Consider the following 21,843-nt stretch of genomic DNA (forward strand, 5'->3'; position numbering starts at 1 on the left):
TCAAGATAATATGCTTACTTTAATGAGCACATAAAGCTTAGTATTTGGTATTTCTCTCAACTTACTACTTACATTTTCATCTTTTATTGTTCCATTGTGACGTGGCTGCACATCTCGTCTACATAAATGATTCGGAGGTGTACTGTAGACTACTAAACACAAAGTGTCTGGTTCAAAGCTGTCAAATCAAACCTGATTTTGCTTTAATACATTCCCTTTAATGTGACTTGAGCAGACGTTGGCTGTGTGAGTGTGTGGAGCCTCCTGATGAGAGCCGCTCTGTGCTAGCACTGCAGCTAGCTCTGGGTAAACAATGGCCTGGACCCCACCCAAGGCACGTAGCTTAGCCACGTTAGCTTAGCCTTAGCGTTAGCCTTTGATACGTGTCCATCTCCACACTGAGCCCATCTGCCCTTCTTCTCACAGAAGCCATGTTGCTGCGGCTGCTCGTGTGCGGACTCCTGCTGCTGCTGCCCCCTGCTGGCCCCACGGCGCTGTGCCCCAAGCGCTGCACCTGCCAGAACCTGATGCCCTCCTACACCGTGCTCTGCGCCAACACGGGCCTCCTGTTTGTGCCGCCCAACGTGGACCGGCAGACGGCTGAACTACGCCTCATGGACAACTTCATCACCACACTGCGCCACCGCGACTTCGCCAACATGTCCAGCCTGGTCAGTCCTGCCCTCTGCCACCTCCTGGCTCACGTGTACACAGTGTACACATGATATGATAGACTACAAGTCTAGTATGCAGACATGTGTGGGGATCGTACCACTAACCCTTTGACCACAGGCTTCTTGGTCTGTGCTCAGGTCCACAGGCCAACAAGGATCTTTGTGAATTAAACATATGAAAATTAGAGATAGACCGATATGGCTTGTTCAAGACTGATCCTGACACCGACTGCTTAGAAACCAGAGGAGCTGATATGTACGACCAATTTTGATAATTTTCCCCCAGTTGTGTTGTTTACGTTTACTACAAACTGCCCTGTTAACCACAAGCCTTACCAGAGATGTGTGTCACATTTACAGCAGTTATCTCTTTGTACTTAAAAGCTTCAGCCACAAATAGCAGCCTGTGTGGCAGATGCGCTGAAAAAACGAACTATCGGCCGATATATCGGTCTATCTCTAATGAAAGTATTGCTCTTACATAGGGCAGAGCATCTGAAAGGAATGAGGGCAAGTGACAATTGGGGAAAAATGTGGGAATACTTTTTTTTTTTTCCTGTTGTCAAAATATTATTCATTTTAGTATTCACAGAATTATGAAACATCTATAACTTTATGTGAAAAGTGCATTAAAAAGCTGATAATTCTGTCCACAAGTGCACAAGCTCCATGAGATTCCACAAATCTATCTTTATTCATAGCCTAGTGTACAAAAGTGGAGGCAAGGTGTCTTGCCCATGGACAGAACGCTCTGGTCTGAGCAGGGTTCAAACCACCAACCTTTGGGATAATATTAGAGTGCCAGAACCACTGCTGGTCCACTGTGGTACCTAGCTCCTGAGATGTAACGCAAACAGTGATTAAACTGTTGCCACAGACAGTTTAGGTTCGAGGACAATTTCCGTGTTTCATTTCAATCTCTCTCGCCCTCTTGCTTGCTTGCTTCCTTCTCTGTCTCCTGTGCTTGTTCACGGTGTGTGTGGTGTCTGTGCAGATCCACCTGACCCTGAGCAGGAACACCATCAGTCAGATCTGGCCCTACACGTTTGCTGACCTCCAGGAGCTCCACGCGCTGCACCTGGACGCCAACCGCCTCACCAGCCTGGATGACTCACACTTTCAGGGACTAGTCAACCTGCGCCACCTTATCCTGGCCAACAACCAGCTCCAGAGCATCTCCGAGGGGGCCTTCCAGGTGAGCAGGCCTCTGGGGTGTGAGCAGGGCTCCCCCAGCCACATTTCCCACAACTTCATTTCAAATAGAGCTGACAAACTGGGCTGTACCTGGAGGACTGAAGGGGGAGTGAGGGGGAGCAGGGATCTGGAGGATTAAGGGGAGAATGAGTCCTCTGTGATGTCACGTAGTACTTGAAATCGTAAAGTCCGCTGGAGGCAGGACACACTTCTTGACACAAAGCTGCACATTTGCATAGTTGGCATTAAAATAGCAAAAGGACAATAGATGATGATGTTAAAACAGCATATGCACAGATTGGCAGCAAAAAAGTGGATTTCATGTTTAGTTTAGTACATTTAGTACAAAATGTTTAGTAAATTTTCACATGTACAGGCCTCCTGAACACCAAGAATGTGTAAAATAAAGGTTCAGAAATAAAAAAGAATCTGTAAGACTGAAAGAAGCAGCTCTGACTTTTACAACTAGAAGGACCATGGTGACCGAGGATTGAACCTGCAGCTCTCTGTGCAGTGTGCTGACAGTGCCAATAACACTCTCAATTTCCTTTCATTTGTGTTCACAATCTAATATTGTACTTATCAAAGTCGAAAAAGTGTTCACATTCTTGTTGTAGTCACTTGTAGTTTCATAATAATATTTTAACACACTAAAATGTGATTTCACACTAATTAAATTATCTTATTAAAACCATCATTTCTCTTGTAAGAACATGATACATGGAAATGAGCTTTTATTCAGTTGGCTCACATATGCTCCTGTTGTTCCTGGCTACATCTGAGATCATTTAGCTTCACAGGGAGGGGGGTAACAGGAAGAGGTGAGGGAGGGGGAAACAAAAGTCAGTGTGGGGGTCAGAGAGTGAGACGGGGATGAGGGGGTCAAAGGGTGAGATGGGGGTGTGGGGGTCAGAGAGTGAGACGGGGGTGAGGGGGTCAGAGAGTGAGATGGGGGTGAGGGGGTCAAAGGGTGAGACAGGGGTGAGGGGGTCAGAGAGTGAGATGGGGGTGAGGGGGTTAAAGGGTGAGACGGGGGTGAGGGGGTCAGAGAGTGAGATGGGGGTGAGGGGGTCAAAGGGTGAGACGGGAGTGAGGGGGTCAAAGGGTGAGACGGGGGTGAGGGGGTCAGAGAGTGAGACGGGGGTGAGGGGGTCAGAGAGTGAGACGGGGGTGAGGAGGTCAAAGGGTGAGACGGGGGTGAGGGGGTCAGAGAGTGAGACGGGGGTGAGGGGGTCAGAGAGTGAGATGGGGTGAGGGGGTCAGAGAGTGAGATGGGGGTGAGGGGGTCAGAGGGTGAGATGGGGGTGAGGGGGTCAAAGGGTGAGACGGGAGTGAGGGGGTCAAAGGGTGAGACGGGGGTGAGGGGGTCAGAGAGTGAGACGGGGGTGAGGGGGTCAAAGGGTGAGACTGGGGTGAGGGGGTCAAAGGGTGAGACGGGGTGAGGGGGTCAGAGAGTGAGACGGGGGTGAGGGGGTCAGAGAGTGAGATGGGGGTGAGGGGGTCAGAGAGTGAGATGGGGGTGAGGGGGTCAGAGGGTGAGACGAGGTGAAGGGGTCAGAGATGAGACGCAGGTGAAGGGGTCAGAGAGTGAGACAAAAGTGAGGGGGTCAGAGGGTGAGATAGGGGTGAGGGGTCAGAGGGTGAGACGAGGTGAAGGGGTCAGAGGGTGAGATGGGGTGAAGGGGTCAGAGGTGAGACAGGGGTGAGGGGTCAGAGGGTGAGACGGGGGTGAGGGGGTCAGAGGTTTCTTTCTCTTAGCTTGTATCACAGTTGGGAGGAATTCTGAGAAAAATCCTCTAAAAGCTCTGCTCACACTAGTCTTCCTCTCTGCAGATTCTTTCTCTAAGAACAAAGAACTAAACTGTGTGTGTGTGGTGCTCAGGACTTCTTGGAGACCCTGGAGGACCTGGACCTGAGCTACAATAACCTGGTGGAGGTCCCATGGGACACCATCGCTCTGCTGGTGAGCGTCAACACCCTGAGTCTGGACCACAACCTCATCGAGAGTGTCCCTGAGGGCATCTTCTCCAACCTGCACAAGCTGGCACGGTACAACCCGCAGACCTACACCCACAGACCTACACCCACACACCTACACCCGCAGACCTACACCCACAGACCTACACCCACACACCTACACCCGCAGACCTACACCCACAGACCTACACCCACACACCTACACCCACAGACCTACACCCACACACCTACACCCACAGACCTACACCCGCAGACCTACACCCACACACCTACACCCGCAGACCTACACCCACACACCTACACCGCAGACCTACACCCACACAGACCTACACCCACACACCTACACCCACAGACCTACACCCGCAGACCTACACCCACACACCTACACCCACACACACTACACCCACAGACCTACACTACACCCACAGACCTACACCCGCAGACCTACACCACACACCTACACCCACACACCTACACACCTACACCCACAGACCTACACCCGCAGACCTACACCCACACACCTACACCACCCTACACCCGCACCTACACCCACACACCTACACCCACACACCTACACCCACAGACCTACACCCGCAGACCTACACCCACACACACCTACACCCACACACCTACACCCACAGACCTACACCCAGACCTACACCCGCAGACCTACACCACACACACCACTACACCCACCTACACCCACACACCTACACCCACACCACCTACACCACACACCTACACCCACACACACCTAACACCCACAGCCTACACCACAGACCTACACCCCGCACACGACCTACACCCACACACCTACACCCGCAGACCTACACCCACAGACCTACACCCACACACTTACACCCACAGACCTACACCCACAGACCTACACCCACACACCTACACCCGCAGACCTACACCCACAGACCTACACCCACACAGACCTACACCCACACACCTACACCCGCAGACCTACACCCAAACACCTACACCCGCAGACCTACACCCACAGACCTACACCCACACACACCTACACCCGCAGACCTACACCCACACACCTACACCCGCAGACCTACACCCACAGACCTACACCCACACACCTACACTCACACACCTACACCCACCACACACCTACACCCGCAGACCTACACCCACAGACCTACACCCACACACCTACACTCACACACCTACACCCACAGACCTACATCCACACACCTACACCAGCAGACCTACCCCCGCAGGCCTCCACCCACAGACCTACACCCACAGACCTACACCCGCAGACCTACATCCACACACCTACACCTACACACCTACACCCACACACCTACACCCACACACCTACACCCACAGACCTACATCCACACACCTACACCCACAGACCTACACCCACAGACCTACACACCCACACACCTACACCCACACACCACACACCTACACCCACACACCTACACCCACACACCTACATCCACACACCTACACCCGCAGACCTACATCCACACACCTACACCCGCAGACCTACACCCACACACCCTACACCCACAGACCTACACCCACACACCTACACCCGCAGACCTACACCCACACACCTACACCCGCAGACCTACACCCACACACCTACACCCACACACCTACACCCGCAGACCTACATCCACACACCTACACCCACAGACCTACATCCACACACCTACACCCACACACCTACACCCGCAGACCTACACCCACACACACCTACACCCACACACCTACACCCACAGACCTACACCCGCAGACCTACACCCACAGACCTACACCCGCAGACCTACATCCACACACCTACACCCGCAGACCTACATCCCACACCTACACCCGCAGACCTACACCCCACACACCTACACCCGCAGACCTACACCCACACACCTACACCCACACACCTACACCCGCAGATCTACACCCACACACCTACACCCACAGACCTACACCCGCAGACCTACACCCACACACCTACACCCGCAGACCTACACCCACACACCTACACCCTCACACCTACACCCCACACACCTACACCCACACACCTACACCCGCAGACCTACACCCACACACCTACACCCGCAGACCTACATCCACGCACCTACACCCAGAGACCTACACCATCAGACCTACACCCACATGCCTACACCCACATGCCTACACCCACAGACCTACACCCACAGGCCTACACCCACAGACCTACACCCACAGGCCTACACCCACAGACCTACAACAGCAGACCTACACCAGCAGACCTACACCCACAGACCTACACCAGCAGACCTACACCCACAGACCTACACCCACAGGCCTACACCCACAGGCCTACAACAGCAGACCTACACCCACGTGCCTACACCAGCAGACCTACACTCACAGACCTACACCAGCAGACCTACACCCGCAGGCCTCCACCCACAGACCTACACCCGCAGGCCTACACCCACATGCCACAGAGACACATCCAACTGTCTCAGTCTCAGTTTATGGACAGAACATGTCTCAGATGAAGCTCAGAACTTCCAGAATTCCCTCCCTGAGCTGCAGAGGCTGCACTAGCACTGACTCATGACTGGTGCAGGGCCTGGGGTTTAGAGAGAGACCATTCAGTTCAGAGAGAGACATTTTAGTTTAGACACACTGGATTTCAGCTTTGAAACTGGGAACACAAATAAGAGAGTCGTATAAGAGTCTTTCTGCTTGCTGACTGGATAAATAAAACAGTAAATTATAAGATCAATAAATGGGTGACTAGCTAACTTTACTGGTGGGGCATCTGCCACCTGCTTTTCTGATACTGATATCAGAAAAGCAGAGACCTGCATTCTTACTGAGGCTTGCACAGATCTGAGCAGAGCAATAACGCTTTATAAGAAAAGTTACATTGTGCACCATTAAATCTGGGTTTATGGGTTTCAGCTTCCTCTTATATGTGTATATATTTTGAGAACAGTGAACCAAAATATCAAAAAATGTACAGTATATACAGTGAAAGGCTTGTGTGTGTGTGTGTGTGTGTGTGTGTGTGTGTGTGTGTGTGTGTGTGTGTGTGTGTGTGTGTGTGTGTGTGTGCGTGTGCGTGTGTGTGTGTGTGTGTGTATGTGTGTGTGTGTACAGTCTGGACATGACCTCCAACAAGCTGAAGAAGATCCCTCCTGACCCTCTGTTCCTGCGCATCCCGGTCTACGCCAAGACTAAAGGCTCCCCCCTCAGCGCATTGGTGCTCAGCTTCGGGGGAAACCCTCTGCACTGTAACTGTGAGCTGGTGTGGCTCCGGAGACTCACCAGAGAGGACGACCTGGAGACATGCGCCTCCCCCACAGACCTGGCTGGGAAGTACTTCTGGACCATCAGGGAGGTGAGGCCCAACACAAAGGACCACATGCCCAGAGGAGGGAGAGAGGAGGAGAGAAGGGAGAGGATGGGTAGAAGGGAGGCAGAGGAACGAGAGGAACGAGATGAACGAGAGGAATGAGAGGATAAATGGGAGGGAGGGAGGGAGGGAGGGAAGGGAAGGAGGGTGATTGACAGAAGGATGGGTCAAATGCAGAGGACACATTTCTCTTAATAAAGTGGACCTTAATGTTAAGGATGCACTGTTTTGGAAAGTCCAATAACATTTTGCAATAGAATTAACCTTTTACACACAACAACACCCCATGGAGGTCATCTGACATGCAGGGACGGCATTTCAGAACATCTGAAAGAGATCTCGACGATGGACAGGATTTTTTTGTGTTTGTGTTGCATTGTGTTCTTTACAGAGGACTTTCTATTATGCAAATAATTGCAGCTTTTAAGATTTGATAATCACACCAAAACAAACAGTGTTTTCTGTTGGATCGGCCTCCTCTTCTCCTCCTCTCCTTCTCTCATCCTCTCCTCCTCTCCTCCTGTCCTCCTCTCCTCCTCTCCCCCTGTCCTCCACTCCTCCTCTCCTCCTGTACTCCTCTCCCCCTGTCCTCCTCTCCCCCTGTCCTCCTCTCCTCCTGTCCTCCTCTCCCCCTGTCCTCCTCTCCCCCTGTCCTCCTCTCCTCCTGTCCTCCTCTCCCTGTCTCCCTCTCCTGTCCTCCTCTCCTCCTGTCCTCCTCTTCTCCTGTCCTCCTCTCCTCCTGTCCTCCTCTCCTCCTGTCCTCCTCTGCCCCTGTCCTCCTCTCCCCCTGTCCTCCTCTCCTCCTGTCCTCCTGTCTGCGACCACATTCAGAGCATGTCTGATGTATTCACAGCTGTGTGCTTGTCATACATTAGCAGACATTTCCCAAACGTGGGTTTAATATTCAGAACAAAGACGAATCCAGTGTTTCTGTTGTTATTGTTTGAGATTTGACATTCTGTTCAGATTTTGCGTATTAAGCATAAAGACTAGGAAATGTGTGTATGCGCAAGTCCGGCCTCTCATAAACGCCTGAAAGGGCATCAGGTTTATCGGGAAAGAAAATTGAATTCTGTCAAGTGGACTAAAGTTTGCGGGAGTGAAAAACCTTTGGCTCCTGCACTGCTCAAACTTGTTATCTACAGAAGATTTGAAATTGGTATTTACTCAGACTGGGATGTTTGCCTGTGCATCTGTACTGCATCTGATCTGTACATCTCCACTGGGACGAAACTCTAAACTCCACCCAAAACCACATTTCAAACAGAGCTAAAGGGGAGAGTGAGGAGAAGAGAAGGGGCGGGGTCTGGAGGACTAAAGGGGAGAGTGAGGGGAAGAGAAGGGGTGGGGTCTGGAGGACTAAAGGGGAGAGTGAGGGGAATAGAAGGGGTGGGGTCTGGAGGACTAAAGGGGAGAGTGAGGGGAAGAGAAGGGGCGGGGTCTGGAGGACTAAATGGGAGAGTGAGGGGAATAGAAGGGCGGGGTCTGGAGGACTACAGGGAGAAATTTACACCAAGCAAAAAGCATCACACATCTGGGAAACCTGAGGTTGCTGGTTTGAGACCAGACTGTGCCACTTTCTAACTGTTACTGTACACAGTCCCTCACAGTAGGTTCAGCCATTCCAGAGTTCAGTTTGCCCTGGAGTTGCTAAAGAAAGTCTGGAACAGTAGATAATACAGTGAAACACCACAGACAGTTTAGAAGCACCAACAGTGGACTTGGTGCTTTATTCCACTTGAGGTAACGAAAGAGGTTCTTTTAGGGCTGCTATAAATGAATGGATTCATCACCACTAATCATCAACTTTAGTGATCAGATCAAGGTGTATACTATGTGTATAAGTGATGCATGCACAGACTGCACATGGTGTATGCACAGACTGCACATGCCATAAGCTGAGAGGAGAGTTTCAGGGGACATGGAGATGGTGAATGGATAGATTTGTGTTTTTGATTAAATTATCTGTGTGCTGGAGTAGATTAATTGATTATTTAGCAGCAGATCACCGAGAATTCCTTAAAATAAGCCAAATGTCTCTGTGATTGGTGTGTCTTTCTTTGCCATCAGAATTCATCTCAGTCTGTCACAGCCTCATAGCCACACTGTGTATGAGAAGCATGGAAAATCTGATACGAATCAATACTCAAACTAATGTCAAAACGACATAATTTGAGGAGATATCAGTACAAAAAAAGTATTATTATATATCAGAATAGAGTATTGATTCTATTCCTACTCTCATGTTATGGAAATTGAGTTTGGAATGTTAATATTGTGACAATACTCTAGTGCACATTGAGCATAGCTCCTGTGTTGTGTTCTTCAGGAGGAGTTTGTGTGTGAGCCTCCCATGATCACGCGTCACACGTCTAAGATGTTTGTGATGGAGGGTCAGGAGGTGAGCCTGCGCTGTAAGTCCATTGGGGACCCGGAGCCCATCACCCACTGGGTGAGCCCTGACGGTAAACTCATGGCCAACACCAGCCGCACCATCTGCTACGACAACGGCTCCCTGGACATCCTCAAGGCTTCTGTCAAGGTAACACGCCTACAGCTTTTACATCATTTATACTGTTGTGTATTATAGTGTGCTGAGGAGACATTGACTTTCATGAGCTTTTAAACATGGTATATGGTTTTCCTTCCACATCAACTCACATGTGTCACATTTAGAGTGAGTCCTGCATGTTGGACTCATCTGTGTTGTGCTGCTTTTGGAGGTGCTGTCTGCTTCAGTAATGTGCCTCTTTGTGTGGATGAGGTCGTCCCCCTGGAATCATAAAGTTCTATCTGCATCCTTGGTAGTTCTGAGCTCTTTAATGTTAAAGGCCCTTCTTGTAGAAAACTGTCTGTTTACGGTATGTCACTGAGAGAGAGAGGGGGGGGGTCAGTGTCAGTGCAGGGCATTTTGAGGAGAGGAAAAGACAAAAGTGTCTCTCCTCTGTGTCCTTAAAGTATTTCTTCTATAAGGTCTTATAGTATTTCCTCTGGACAGTCTTTTGCCACATATGTTGTAAAAAAAAAAAAAAAAGGTTCTCAAAGCTTCTCAAATGTCCATAGTGAGTTCTTTAGCAAGCCACCTTAGCTAGGAGTCTCAAAGATTCAATGATGGGTGACTTGGGTCATGTTATGAATTTAAAATCAAAATGTTCTTTACTATTCCTTTAACTGTTGTTTTAAATTTCCATATAACTATTAAAGGACTTTTGTTATAATTCCAAAAGATTGTCTCTGATTTTTTCACCTCTTTTTACATTATCACAGTAAATTTTAATACTACAAGCAAGGTCATCTTCACTGTCTGTAGTTTTTGAGCCTTGTTCTTGAGGAGCACCTGTTTTGGACTTTGAAATAAGATACTATCCCGTGAAGCACTTACTTTTTCCGTGTTTTTATAAAAGTGTACGATTGTGTTTGCCTGCAGGACTCGGGGAAGTTCACATGCATCGCCTCCAATGCAGCAGGAGAGGCCACAGCCCCGGTGGAGCTGGTGGTGAACCCATCCCCTCACTACGAGCCCAAACTGGACCCCGAGCCGGGCCCCTCAGACATGCCCACCTCCATCAAGTCCAACTGGAGCGGCGGGCAGGTGCGGGCGGACACACAGAGGGTCACCGTGTCTCACCTGGGCTCCTCCTCCGCCACCGTCACTTGGCCCGACCAGAGCCACATCCCCGGGGTTCGGATGTACCAGGTCCAATACAACAGCTCCAGAGATGACATCCTCATATACAGGTGTGTGCCTCTGCACCAGTCTCTGTGCACACTAGGTTACTATAGGAACGCCACACACAAACAAAAATGTATTTACTAGCAGTGGAGCAATAGGCTCTGTACACAGCTAATGTTTACTTTTCTTCAGACATGCAATATAACTCAAAGTGTTCCATTTAAAGCAGACCTACTGTGCTTTGGTCTGTCCTGTAATTATAATTTATGACCCCTGTGGATCATTATGTTATTATTTTAAATCACCATATTCATCTAAAATGTCTTCATAAAAGAAACAAAGAAACAGTTTTCTGACTTCAGCATCTTAAAAAATGTGGCTGACGTCACCGTAAACGTCATCACAGCACCGCAGCGCCGCATGCTGTGGGCCCCTCGTGTGGATAGCTGCACATCTTTTCTTTTGTACCAAAATGACTACACAATGTGTCAAATCCTCTGTGTATCACTGAATAAGAAAATTACATTGTAGAATACTGTACTTACAGTGCAGTGGACATGTACAGGTGAAAACACGGTACATCGGCAAAATTGCGTCTTGAAAATAAGTTATTAAAGATAAAGACGTGCACGCTCAAGCTTGCACCGATCACTCCAAATACTACTTTTGGTGAGTAAATGGTGAGGGGAAACAATTATAACATGGTTTAAAGTGCTGAAATGTCAGTTTTGCAGAATTGGTCTGACTTAAAAGTAGATACTTATAATATTTTCATGCCCCAAAATTACAAAAAGAAGCCATCTTTCTAAACTCTGACGTGTCCTCCAGAGAAGTTTACCCCACATTTTTAAAGTCATTAAAGAGATTTGAGCCCTCCTTACAGTTAGCTGTAAGATTCTGTGCAAAGCTCCGCCCACAACCCTACATCCCCCATGCTCCCACAGGACAATTCTCCATAAATATACAAAAACATGATACAAAACTGTACACAGCAACTTGACAAATCTGATGTGACGTGCAGTAGTTTGATTAGTGGGATGCATGCTGATTATGTTGTCATTTTTGTGAGAAAAAAAACCCAAAACAAGACATTCTCTAAATGTTCTGTTTTTTTTAATCATCTTTGAGTCATGGCACTGTTTTGGTGAAAAAGATTCCACAGCACCGACTAAAACATGACCAAATGACTCCATTCTTTAGAATGTTGTAGATACTGTCAGTGCTCTGTGTGTGGTTCTGTCTTTTTGGCAATGAAGATTGTTTTGCTTTCACAATCCGTTCAGAAGTTTCTCACGACTCTCCAAAATGCTCATTTATTCAGTTAGATGCATGTGTGAATTAACTTAACTGAAAATGGATTTTTGTCCCTGGCACAGCTGGCACTCCCTCCGGGCACAGTGTCCCTGCACACTGGGGGAAAATCAATGCTCTAAATAAGTGGGACTAGAGACAAGAGCCTAAATGAGCAGGACAAACAAAAGGGACGTGTGGACACCAAAGAGGAGACAGAATTCTCACAAGACGAGATGAGACACGAGATTGTGTCCACGAGAACGAGACCAGATTTAACTTAGAATAAATACAGTGTCTAGTTCTGTTCACAATTTTGGCCTCACAGTTTGGGGTGATTTGAGCTGCAGTTTCTGAAGTACCAGTTCTCATGTTTTATTGTGCATAAAAACTGCTAACCCTGTTTTTACTGATAATTATGATAATGGATCAGTTTTATACATTGTGTTTTTTTGGACACTCACAGACCCTTTACAGAGTATTATTCCTCCACTCTTGTCTCATCTTGTCTGGTCTTGTGGGACCTCCACCTCGTCCCAGGCCTCAAATACATCCTGTAAGCATGTAAACACAGCAGCACCAAATAAAGCAGAGAATGTTCTAGACAGAAGGTGCGGTTGATGTCACTATCGGTAACCAAGGAACAAGGTGCAGGAACCTTGTTGTGGGATTCAAAGTTGCTATCCACAATATCACTGCTGTGCTGAAATGTACAATACAAAACAGCAAACACACATTAAAGGTGGTCTATGGAACTTTTCATGTCACATCTCCACAGAGTTGACTTGTAACTTGGCCTGGTGTTGTCACCTGCTTACCACCATAAAGATACAGATGAGATGATATTGCTGTGTTTGAGTGTGACTATAGGACAGATGAATATTGGTTAAAGACATTTGTGTTATGATACAAAACCTGACACTTGCCCCGACTGAGAGAATCACATCATCAGCTTCTAGAATCTGAAAACCACCAAAAGACAAGTCGGTGGCAGATTCACTAGAAAAAACTAGAGCAAGAGGCTGGCTAAGGAGCTAAGAGGAGCTAGCTATTGTCATTTGAGATGAGTTGAGAAGCTTTTTTACACCAAATGTGGCAGCAAATGTGGCAAAAGAAGAAATACTTTAAGAGAATGAACACAAGGACTGTTGGTTTGTGTAAAAGGATCTGTTTGTTTTTCTCATATCCATGGAGGCAAGTTCGGGAGCTATGGACATTTGAGATGCTACAGGCTTTTTATGCCATATGTGGCAGCAAATGTGGCAGAAAACCTTCCAGAGGAAATACTTGAAGGAAATGGCCCATTTCATCACTGAGTAAGGGAGTGAGAGTGAGGCCTGTCCTGTTGTGTTGATCTGGTTCCCCCTGAACACTGCTGTGATTCTGCAGGACACAGGAGGACACTTTTGTCTCTTTCTCTCCTCAAACTGCCCTGACACAGATCTGCTGACCTCCCTGACCAGTCCTCCTGTTAAACTGCCTCACACCTTTGACTGAGACACACAGGTGAGACGCGCAGTGGAAATGTTGCAGCAACAAAACTCAATTTGCCTCAAGATCAATAAAGTATCTCTCTTTCTTTCTCTCTCTCTCTCTTTGGACCACTGCAAACCGTTTAAAATGAAGTAGTTCTGTTTTTGGACGCTTTAGCACAGGAAAAATCCAGTACAGCACATTTAAGTGGATATTGAAATGAGATCCTTCTGTGGTTGTGGAGTCTGTCCTGGTGTGATGGTCCCTGCTCCCCATGAGTGCCTCTGGAACCCGCTCATCTCCTCACACTTGTACCTGTCAGCTCTTAATGAACGACGGCGTGCTCTTCATCTGTCTGCTGTCACATCTGCTTAGGCTAGGGTGACCAGATTTTCAAAATAAAAAAAACTGCGAGATCCCTGGTTTGTGGTGGTTGTAATAAAATTGTGAAACGAGTGTGGAATTAAGGAAAATTGTTCTCCACTCAACACTAACGTGTTTCAATATGGTCACATTTTCTTTTCATTTTTAAGCAGCTTTTCTGTATTAACCTCAACAAATGACAATGTATGTCTCTCTTTACTGTTGGCAGGTATTCCATTTCGGGACAGCTGGGACATTTCTTGTATAATACTGGGACAAATCAGTGGTTTTGTATAAATCTGCTGGGACAGGGGACACAGGGCTCAAACCTGGGACTGTTCCAGGTAAATAGGGACGTCTGGTCACCCGAGCTTAGGCCCTTGTTTTGTGCTCTGTACTCTGTAATCTGTACTTTGTACTTTGTGCTCTGTACTCTGTACTTTGTACTTTGTACTTTGTACTTTGTGCTCTGTGCTCTGCTCTGGAACAGCCCCATGCACTCACAGACACCTCCCAATGATAATGTAGTCCCCTGTTTGGCAAACATGAGCCACAGTCACAAGGATGTACTGCCCACGCTGCATACTTTTACATACATCCCCACACATGTAGTCACTGAATACTGATTCTGATACCACCATGATAATAATAATAATAATAATAAAAATGCCCTTCTTTAGACAATAGAATGTGATTTTGCACCTTAAATCGCAGTATTTCCTTTTCGGTTCCCATGTGTCTTATATCTGTGTGATTCCTCAGTGGTCCAGGCAGGTTCCATACTGGTCCATTTTTTCTATACTAGGCTTAGTTACGATTCAAATGTGGTTTCTGATACTTTTGACAACCTTGTTCAAAGTTCACACATTTTAAAAGTGACAAACTAATGCAAGAATCACTATTGAGAACACATGACCTGTTTTTAAACAGAATAGGAGCCCATGGAGACACGGGGAGGACGTCTAACACACAGATCTAAAACAATTGTACAGATCTAATCTACACGGTCAGAAGGAGATTTTGTTTGTTTTTGAAGGAAAGTATGGTACTTCAAAAACTGCAGCCTTTGTGATTTGCTAATTGCGTCCACCCACATTTGCATATCACAGAAATCTTACAGCCCTAGTTGCCGTGCAGATGAGAGCTCCAGCGATTAACCACATCCCGTCCATGGCTATGCTCTGGTTATGGTGTTCCTGTGATTTACATGCTAGTCGTCCCTGTGAGGAATCAGAGTACGCCTGATAGAGCGGAGCATCACATGTGTTATGAAACATGTGAACACGCAACCCAAGCACGTGGACTTAAAGAAGGGTTAAAGCAGGATATTATGCAAAATACATGTCGGTTTTTTTTAGCTGTCTGTCATTTCACGTTGTTCCCGCATCAAAAGTGAAAGTAATTAAAGGGATCTCTCTTGGGCCCTATTTGAATATTTCTTACGGTTAACTGTAAGATTCAGTATAAAGCTCCATCCACATCACCCATCATCCCACAAGGCAATTCTCCAGAAATATACCAAAACATGATACAAACAATCCTGTGTAACTTGACAAACTTGATGTGATGTGCAGTGGTTTCATTAGTGGGATGGACATCGATTGTGTGTAAAATACTCCCTCTTTAATCATATATCTGTCAAGAGAATGACAGACATAATATCTTTATTTTGATATTTTTGTAATCCATAAAAGATCCACTGACATGTCGTTGTCAGGTGATTTGTGCAGTACAGACTTCTGTATGTACATGTGCAAGCTGTGCACGGCTCTTAAATACTGAGGCTTATACTGGCTGCATTCACACCACCGATCTTACAAAAAAAATCTTGGGCCTTTTTGAGAATCTTAAGACATCTGTCTTAATAAAACGCAGAACTAATGTAAAATCATCATAATGAGAGGACATGTTTAGTGCTTTAGCTGAAAAGTACAAAGATTCTTATGATTGGTACATAATTGTGAGAGAGGCACGTGCTGATTGTGCCAACAGAACAAAAATCACAGTAAAACTAAGCCAACTCAGTAACCAGGACAAAGAGAGGAAGAACCTGGGAGCTCACTCAAACCTGTTTCTTCTCACAAGGTTTAGGCTGATTGTCAGTCTGTTTGGAACTGTTCCATATTTACCATCATGATCTTCTTCTGTGTCTCTGTAAACTCTTTGTTCTTTTATTGCACTGGAACATTGGCTCTGTGTTTACTGTATGAAGTGTGCTGGAGACATAAACCCAGAGCAAACAGTGAACAGAGCACTTTCCCTCATGTTTATCAGAATCAAGAGCTCACAGGAGGGTCCAGACCTCCATCACAGCTCCATCTCCTCCAGGCTCCATCCACCTCCAGATGCTGAAGAGTGGAGCAGACAGAATAGAGCTGCTAGAAAAGCTCTTAAACGTCCTGTATGACTCTTGTCATAGGACCTGACTCTTGTGAGTGTTAGTCATGTTAGAATGTTGCTACCTCCTCAAAAAACACACCTGCAGTTGTATTTTGTGTAGTGTGATATAGTGTAATATGTAGGAGTGTAATATGTAGTGTAATATGTAATAGTGTAATATGAAGTAGTGTAATATGTTGGAGTGTAATATGTAATAGTGTAAATTTTAAAGTTTCAAATGATGTTTCATGCTCATCGGGCCAAAGGTTGATGAACATTAAATGAGACTATGAGCAGAGCATTTTACACAACAGTGACCAGACAGGAGCAGGGAGCAGCACAGACAGGTGCAGGGAGGAATGTAGACAGGAGCAGGGAGCAGCACAGACAGGTGCAGGGAGGAACATAGACAGACGCAGCACAGACAGGAGCAGACAGGAGCACAAGACAACAACAGCAGTGATTTTCCACAGAACACGGCACTCCAGCGCTGCCTGCTGGCTGCACAGCGTCTAATCCAAACTCACGTGTGTTAGACTTAGGGACAGAAAAGCAGCAGACAATCTTCTGAAAATGTCCCTTGTTGTTGCTTTTACTGATTGTTCAATGTTTAACATTGTTTTCTTTCATGGTTGTAAATGGTCACATTTTTCTATAGCGCTTTTCCACCTTCAGGGTGGCTTTACAACAAGGAACCACTCACCCATTCACACATACATTCACACACCAGTGCACGCAGACACTAGGGGCAAGGTAGGTTAAGTGTCTTGCCCAAGGACACAACGACAGCATTCATCTGTGGGAGCTGGAATCACACCAGCCAACCTGTGGGTCAGTGGATCTGACCGCTCAACCTGTGATGTTTTATGTGAAGAGCTGGCTTCAAACCTCCAACCTTCAGATCAGTGGGCGAATGCTCTACCAACTGAGCTACTGCCGCCCCGTTGTCTTAGTTTTGTGCCCTTGTCAAATCCTGCACAGATGTGAACAGTCAGAGAGAAATCAGATTACTCACGAGATGGAAGTGTTTATGACATTTCAATAATGTGATAACTCCAGTAACCAGATTATGATCAGATTTGGGGTGTGCATGTAAACACAAAGAGTTTCGACTGCGGCTCATTGGTAAAGTGTATGAACTCTGCTCAGACCAGTGCATTCTGTTCTTGTGTCTTTGGGCAGAACACTTGAAACATATTATGAGACTGTTATATTATCCAGTGATCACTGACTCCAGGTCGTGTCTTCAAATAAATGAACAAATGAAACTGCAGCAACCAAAGTCCAGTTGAACCATTTGGTGAGAGGGTTGTGGAGTGAGTTATCAGGGCTTTGGTATTGGTGGTATTGGTATTCAGAGCTGGGAGGAGAGGAAATCACTGCCCCACTGGGCAGTGATTTGGTCTAAAGAAAAACTAAAAAGAAGACAAGTAAATTAACTATCAACTCAGGATGAACTAAACATGTTTTTACTGCTGCCTTTATTTATGTTTGGTTCAGCTCTTTCAGGTGGATAGCCTAACCCTAACCCTAACCCTGGGTCTTCCCCAGGGCCTCCTCCTGGTAGGAGACGTCCCCCAGGATGTCCAGTCTCATGCTCCACATTCTTTCCTCACTCATGAGCAAGACCCTGAGATGTTTGAACTTCTCCACTTGAGACAGGGACTCTCCATCCACCTGGAGAAGGTGCCATCATTTTCCTGCTCCCTCCTGAGGAATTTCTTTGAGGTCGAATGATAGTCCTGCTCCATGACTTCTCCAAACTCATCCCAGTTTTTCCCAGTTTTTCCTCAACAACTCAGTCCACAGACACAGAACTTGGCTAGACAAATAAAATAGACAAAAAAGGTTAAAAAACAAATACAACCACTTGACTGGAAATATTCAGACTCAACTCTGTACCAGCGGCTGACAAATACAGAGATGTCCTTCTGGATTTACAGGCAAAAAACACACCATTTTGGTTTTCATCTTTAATAACTGTATGTCTTTATTTTTGCATTTCTTTTTTTTTTATGTTTCATTACTATGTCTGTTGTGCAGGATGCTGCCAGCCAGTCATAAGTCCATGGTTCTGGGGGATCTGGCGTCTGCGCGGGACTACGACCTGTGTGTGTTCGCCGTGTATGACGACGGCCTGACCGCCCTGACTGGCACCAGGCTCGTGGGCTGTGTGTCCTTCACTACAGAGGCAGAGTACGGCCGCTGCCACTCCATACGAGACCAGGTAATACACCACTCCAGGTAATACACTGCTCCATATGAGAACAGATGATACACTACCTGGGACATACTGCTTTTTTCAAGTAAAAGTACAGTGACATATAATGCACTGAATTACAAGTACAAATACTGCTCCCAAACTGTATTTAAGTAACAGCAAAAAGTACATGTGAAAAATGCTACTCAGATTACTCGTTAGTTTAAAGCTGAATTGAGTCATTTTAAAAGATGATCTGCAGATTGTGTGAGCTCTGTCCAGTCAGAGCAGGTGATGATGTGGTGTGTGTTGTAGGTTTAGAAAGGAGCAGAGACAGATGTGAGACAGACATGGTTTAAAAATTGATTAAAAAAAGTAGAAGCTACTTGGATGAGTCAAAGTACTTCAAATCTGTGACTGCATTAGTCATTTTGTGAAGTGCAGATTTGCTCTGCTCATACTTTCATTGGCACATGATTTTACCTTGAAATGTGCAATTCTCTTTTGAAAAAGTGCCAGAAATATCCCAAAACAGACCCCCCCAACACTGAGTGTAAAAATAAATGTGTTAAAATGATTCTAGTCAAACGTGTGAGTTAAGCCCTCTTCAGCCCGCTCTCTCTAACCCTTCCTCTCTGTGCCCATCTGCCTGCAGTTCCTGGGGGGCACCATGATCATCATCATCGGCGGCATCATCGTGGCCTCGGTGCTGGTCTTCATCTTCATCCTCCTCATGAAGTACAAGCTCCACAGTCAGCACTACAAGCAGAAGGCAGCGGCCCACCACGCCAACGTGTGCTCCCAGACCAACGGAGGGGGAGGGGGAGTGCTGCCCGTGCCACCGCCCACCTCCTCTGGATCAGGTATAAGACCCTCAGGTATAAGACCCGCCCTCCTCCACAGGCCCCGCCCCTCCAGATCAGGTATAAGACCCTCAGGTCTCCCACTTGGACCTTGGATTTGATGTCACATCCAAGCTTGAAGCTCATTATTATGTTCTGCGTGTCAGACTTGGAGAGCCTCACCTTAACATCGATTACCACACTCTTAGGCAGTGACACGGACACAGTATGCGACTGCAGTAATACAAGTGACTGAAATTGTCATTTAAACCACCAAAGTGTGAACACAATGAAAACAGTTCATATTAAGACATCACAGTGAGCGTAGCCATCTTGGATTCTGACTTGGAATCCTGGCTCAGTCTACTCTTTATGCCACCGAGGTCAGAGTTATGCCGTCCTAGGAAAAGGGGCGTGTCATGCATGTTGCTAGGCAATATCCTTGGAAAACCATTTTGTAAGGATAATTGAATGCAGGGTAAGACCCTCCTCTACAGGCCCCGCCCCCTTCTTATTATTAGGTATAAGACCTGCCCCTGCCTCAAGCTGAGGCATAACCCCCGCCTCCTCTTTAGGCTCAGATACATGCCCCGCCCCCTCCTCAGGCTCAGATAAGGCTCCGCCTCCTCTTTAGGCTCAGATACATGCCCCGCCCCCTCCTCAGGCTCAGATAAGGCTCCGCCTCCTCCTTAGGGTCAGATACATGCCCCGCCCCCTCCTGAGGCTCAGATAAAGCCCCATCCCCTAAAATTCAGAACTGATTTTACTACCCCCTTTTAGAAGTGTTGTGTGCTTTTGACAGGTGGGGGCCCGAACAGGAGTTCGTCAGGAGCAGAGGGGCCGGACAGCTCTGTGCGGGGGACCACTGTGGTGGACCTGAACCCCGGGCAGGAGCAAGACCCCCTGTCCCAATGAGCTCTACCGTCCCCGAAGGCCTGCTTCTGGACTGACTTCGTCCCTGACCACTGCCTCTGGTCTGACTCCGCCCCTGACCACCGCCTCTGGTCTGACTCCGCCCCCACCTCTGTTCTGACTGCTGCCCTGCGTCTGAACTCAGCTGGCCTGGTCAGTATTCGCTCAGATAGCCTAACAGCTCAGAAGCACACCCCAATATATTGTTATATCAAGCTGCTGTACCTCACTTCTGGTGTCTCCAAAATCTTTTTAAACAGTTTGCAGCCTCACTTTCCTAACACATTCTGAACATCTTAATTATTCACTGCAATGCATGTAAGCACTTTTCAGCTATCATGCTAACAAAGCACTTTCTGGTTCTTGGACGATAAAACACTTTAATTGGATGCAAACAGCAGATATCTGGAACAAGACCAGTTATGCTCAACTACATGTGCATAAGTACAGCCACTTTAATGAGACCTTCAACTATTTTCACCATTGTCACATCAGCATGGTCTGAACACACTCGTCACACTTATGAGCACAGTTCACAACTTTTGGAGACCAGAACGGAGTTTGAGCACCATCCTAACACCTACTATAGCCTGCCAACTTTGCATCAGAGCTAATTCTGAGTTCACAATGGGGTCGATATGGAAGATAGACGGATGACATTTATGAATATAGATGATTCATTCCATGCAACAGTTCCTCACTGGTCCTGGGTTCTATTGGGTGCTATTTCGCATGTAAACATTCACAAATGTTCTTTTATATTTGTTCTGGAGCTGGGAGTAGAGTCGCTGCTCCTCCACATTAAGAGCAGCAGTTTGGTAGACCCTTTTCAGAACTTTTCAGCCACGCCACTCAAATACGTGACAATACAGGATGGCTCAAACCTTGATGAATCTATTTAAGTGCAAATTTCACATGTTTTATTTGATCAAGATTGAAATCAGTTACAGCTCTTTTCTATTCAACATGTCTGTTTAATATACTGTATCTTTGTTTTATACATATGCCTTGTCACAGTGCAGTCCTCTCTCTGTCCTGTAGGTGTCAGCGTTTCCCCTGTGAGCCATGTCAGACCAGAAGCGGTGTTGGACAGTGGGCACACTCTGGACATGCCCTGGACATGTTTGGACATATGTGGACATTTATGGACATAAACGTGCGCTCTGCCCGGGCTTCCAGTTGTACCAGCGTGCACGTGCAGGGGGCGGGACTTCCTCTCTTAAAATGTCTTGGTACAGAACTCACGAGGGGACAAACTTGGACATGTTGGGACACTTTTGGACTGCTTCTCCGTCTCCAGCTTCGAGTCATATGCCAAAGGATGAACACTTACCAGGCGATGTGTACTCGCTCTGAGGACTGTCCAAGCACACGGGGACACAACAGGGACACGCCGCCTGTCCCTGTCCCACCAAGAGCACAGTTTCCCAGGCACTTTAACCCTGCGTCCCCCCTGTCTCCGCGTCCTCTGGGTTTTCTAAGCAATA

The 21,843-nt window shown here is 47.1% G+C and overlaps 1 protein-coding gene across 1 annotated transcript; it reads left to right on the forward strand.

Annotated features, from left to right (window-relative positions):
• The first annotated feature begins 313 nt into the window (after positions 1-313).
• Positions 314-20,359, forward strand: si:cabz01090165.1 (uncharacterized protein LOC100333421 homolog). Its single transcript, XM_055147816.1, has 10 exons — positions 314-351; positions 404-671; positions 1,669-1,869; positions 3,751-3,917; positions 6,969-7,209; positions 9,554-9,766; positions 10,652-10,962; positions 18,446-18,629; positions 19,258-19,465; positions 20,247-20,359. The coding sequence occupies exons 1-10, from the start codon at positions 314-316 to the stop codon at positions 20,357-20,359; spliced, it is 1,944 nt and encodes a 647-aa protein (XP_055003791.1).
• The last annotated feature ends 1,484 nt before the right edge of the window (positions 20,360-21,843 follow it).

This window comes from Boleophthalmus pectinirostris, unplaced genomic scaffold (assembly GCF_026225935.1).
Source record: "Boleophthalmus pectinirostris isolate CB_2022bp ecotype Guang Dong unplaced genomic scaffold, ASM2622593v1 HiC_scaffold_9, whole genome shotgun sequence".
NCBI classification, from domain to species: Eukaryota; Metazoa; Chordata; class Actinopteri; order Gobiiformes; family Gobiidae; genus Boleophthalmus; species Boleophthalmus pectinirostris.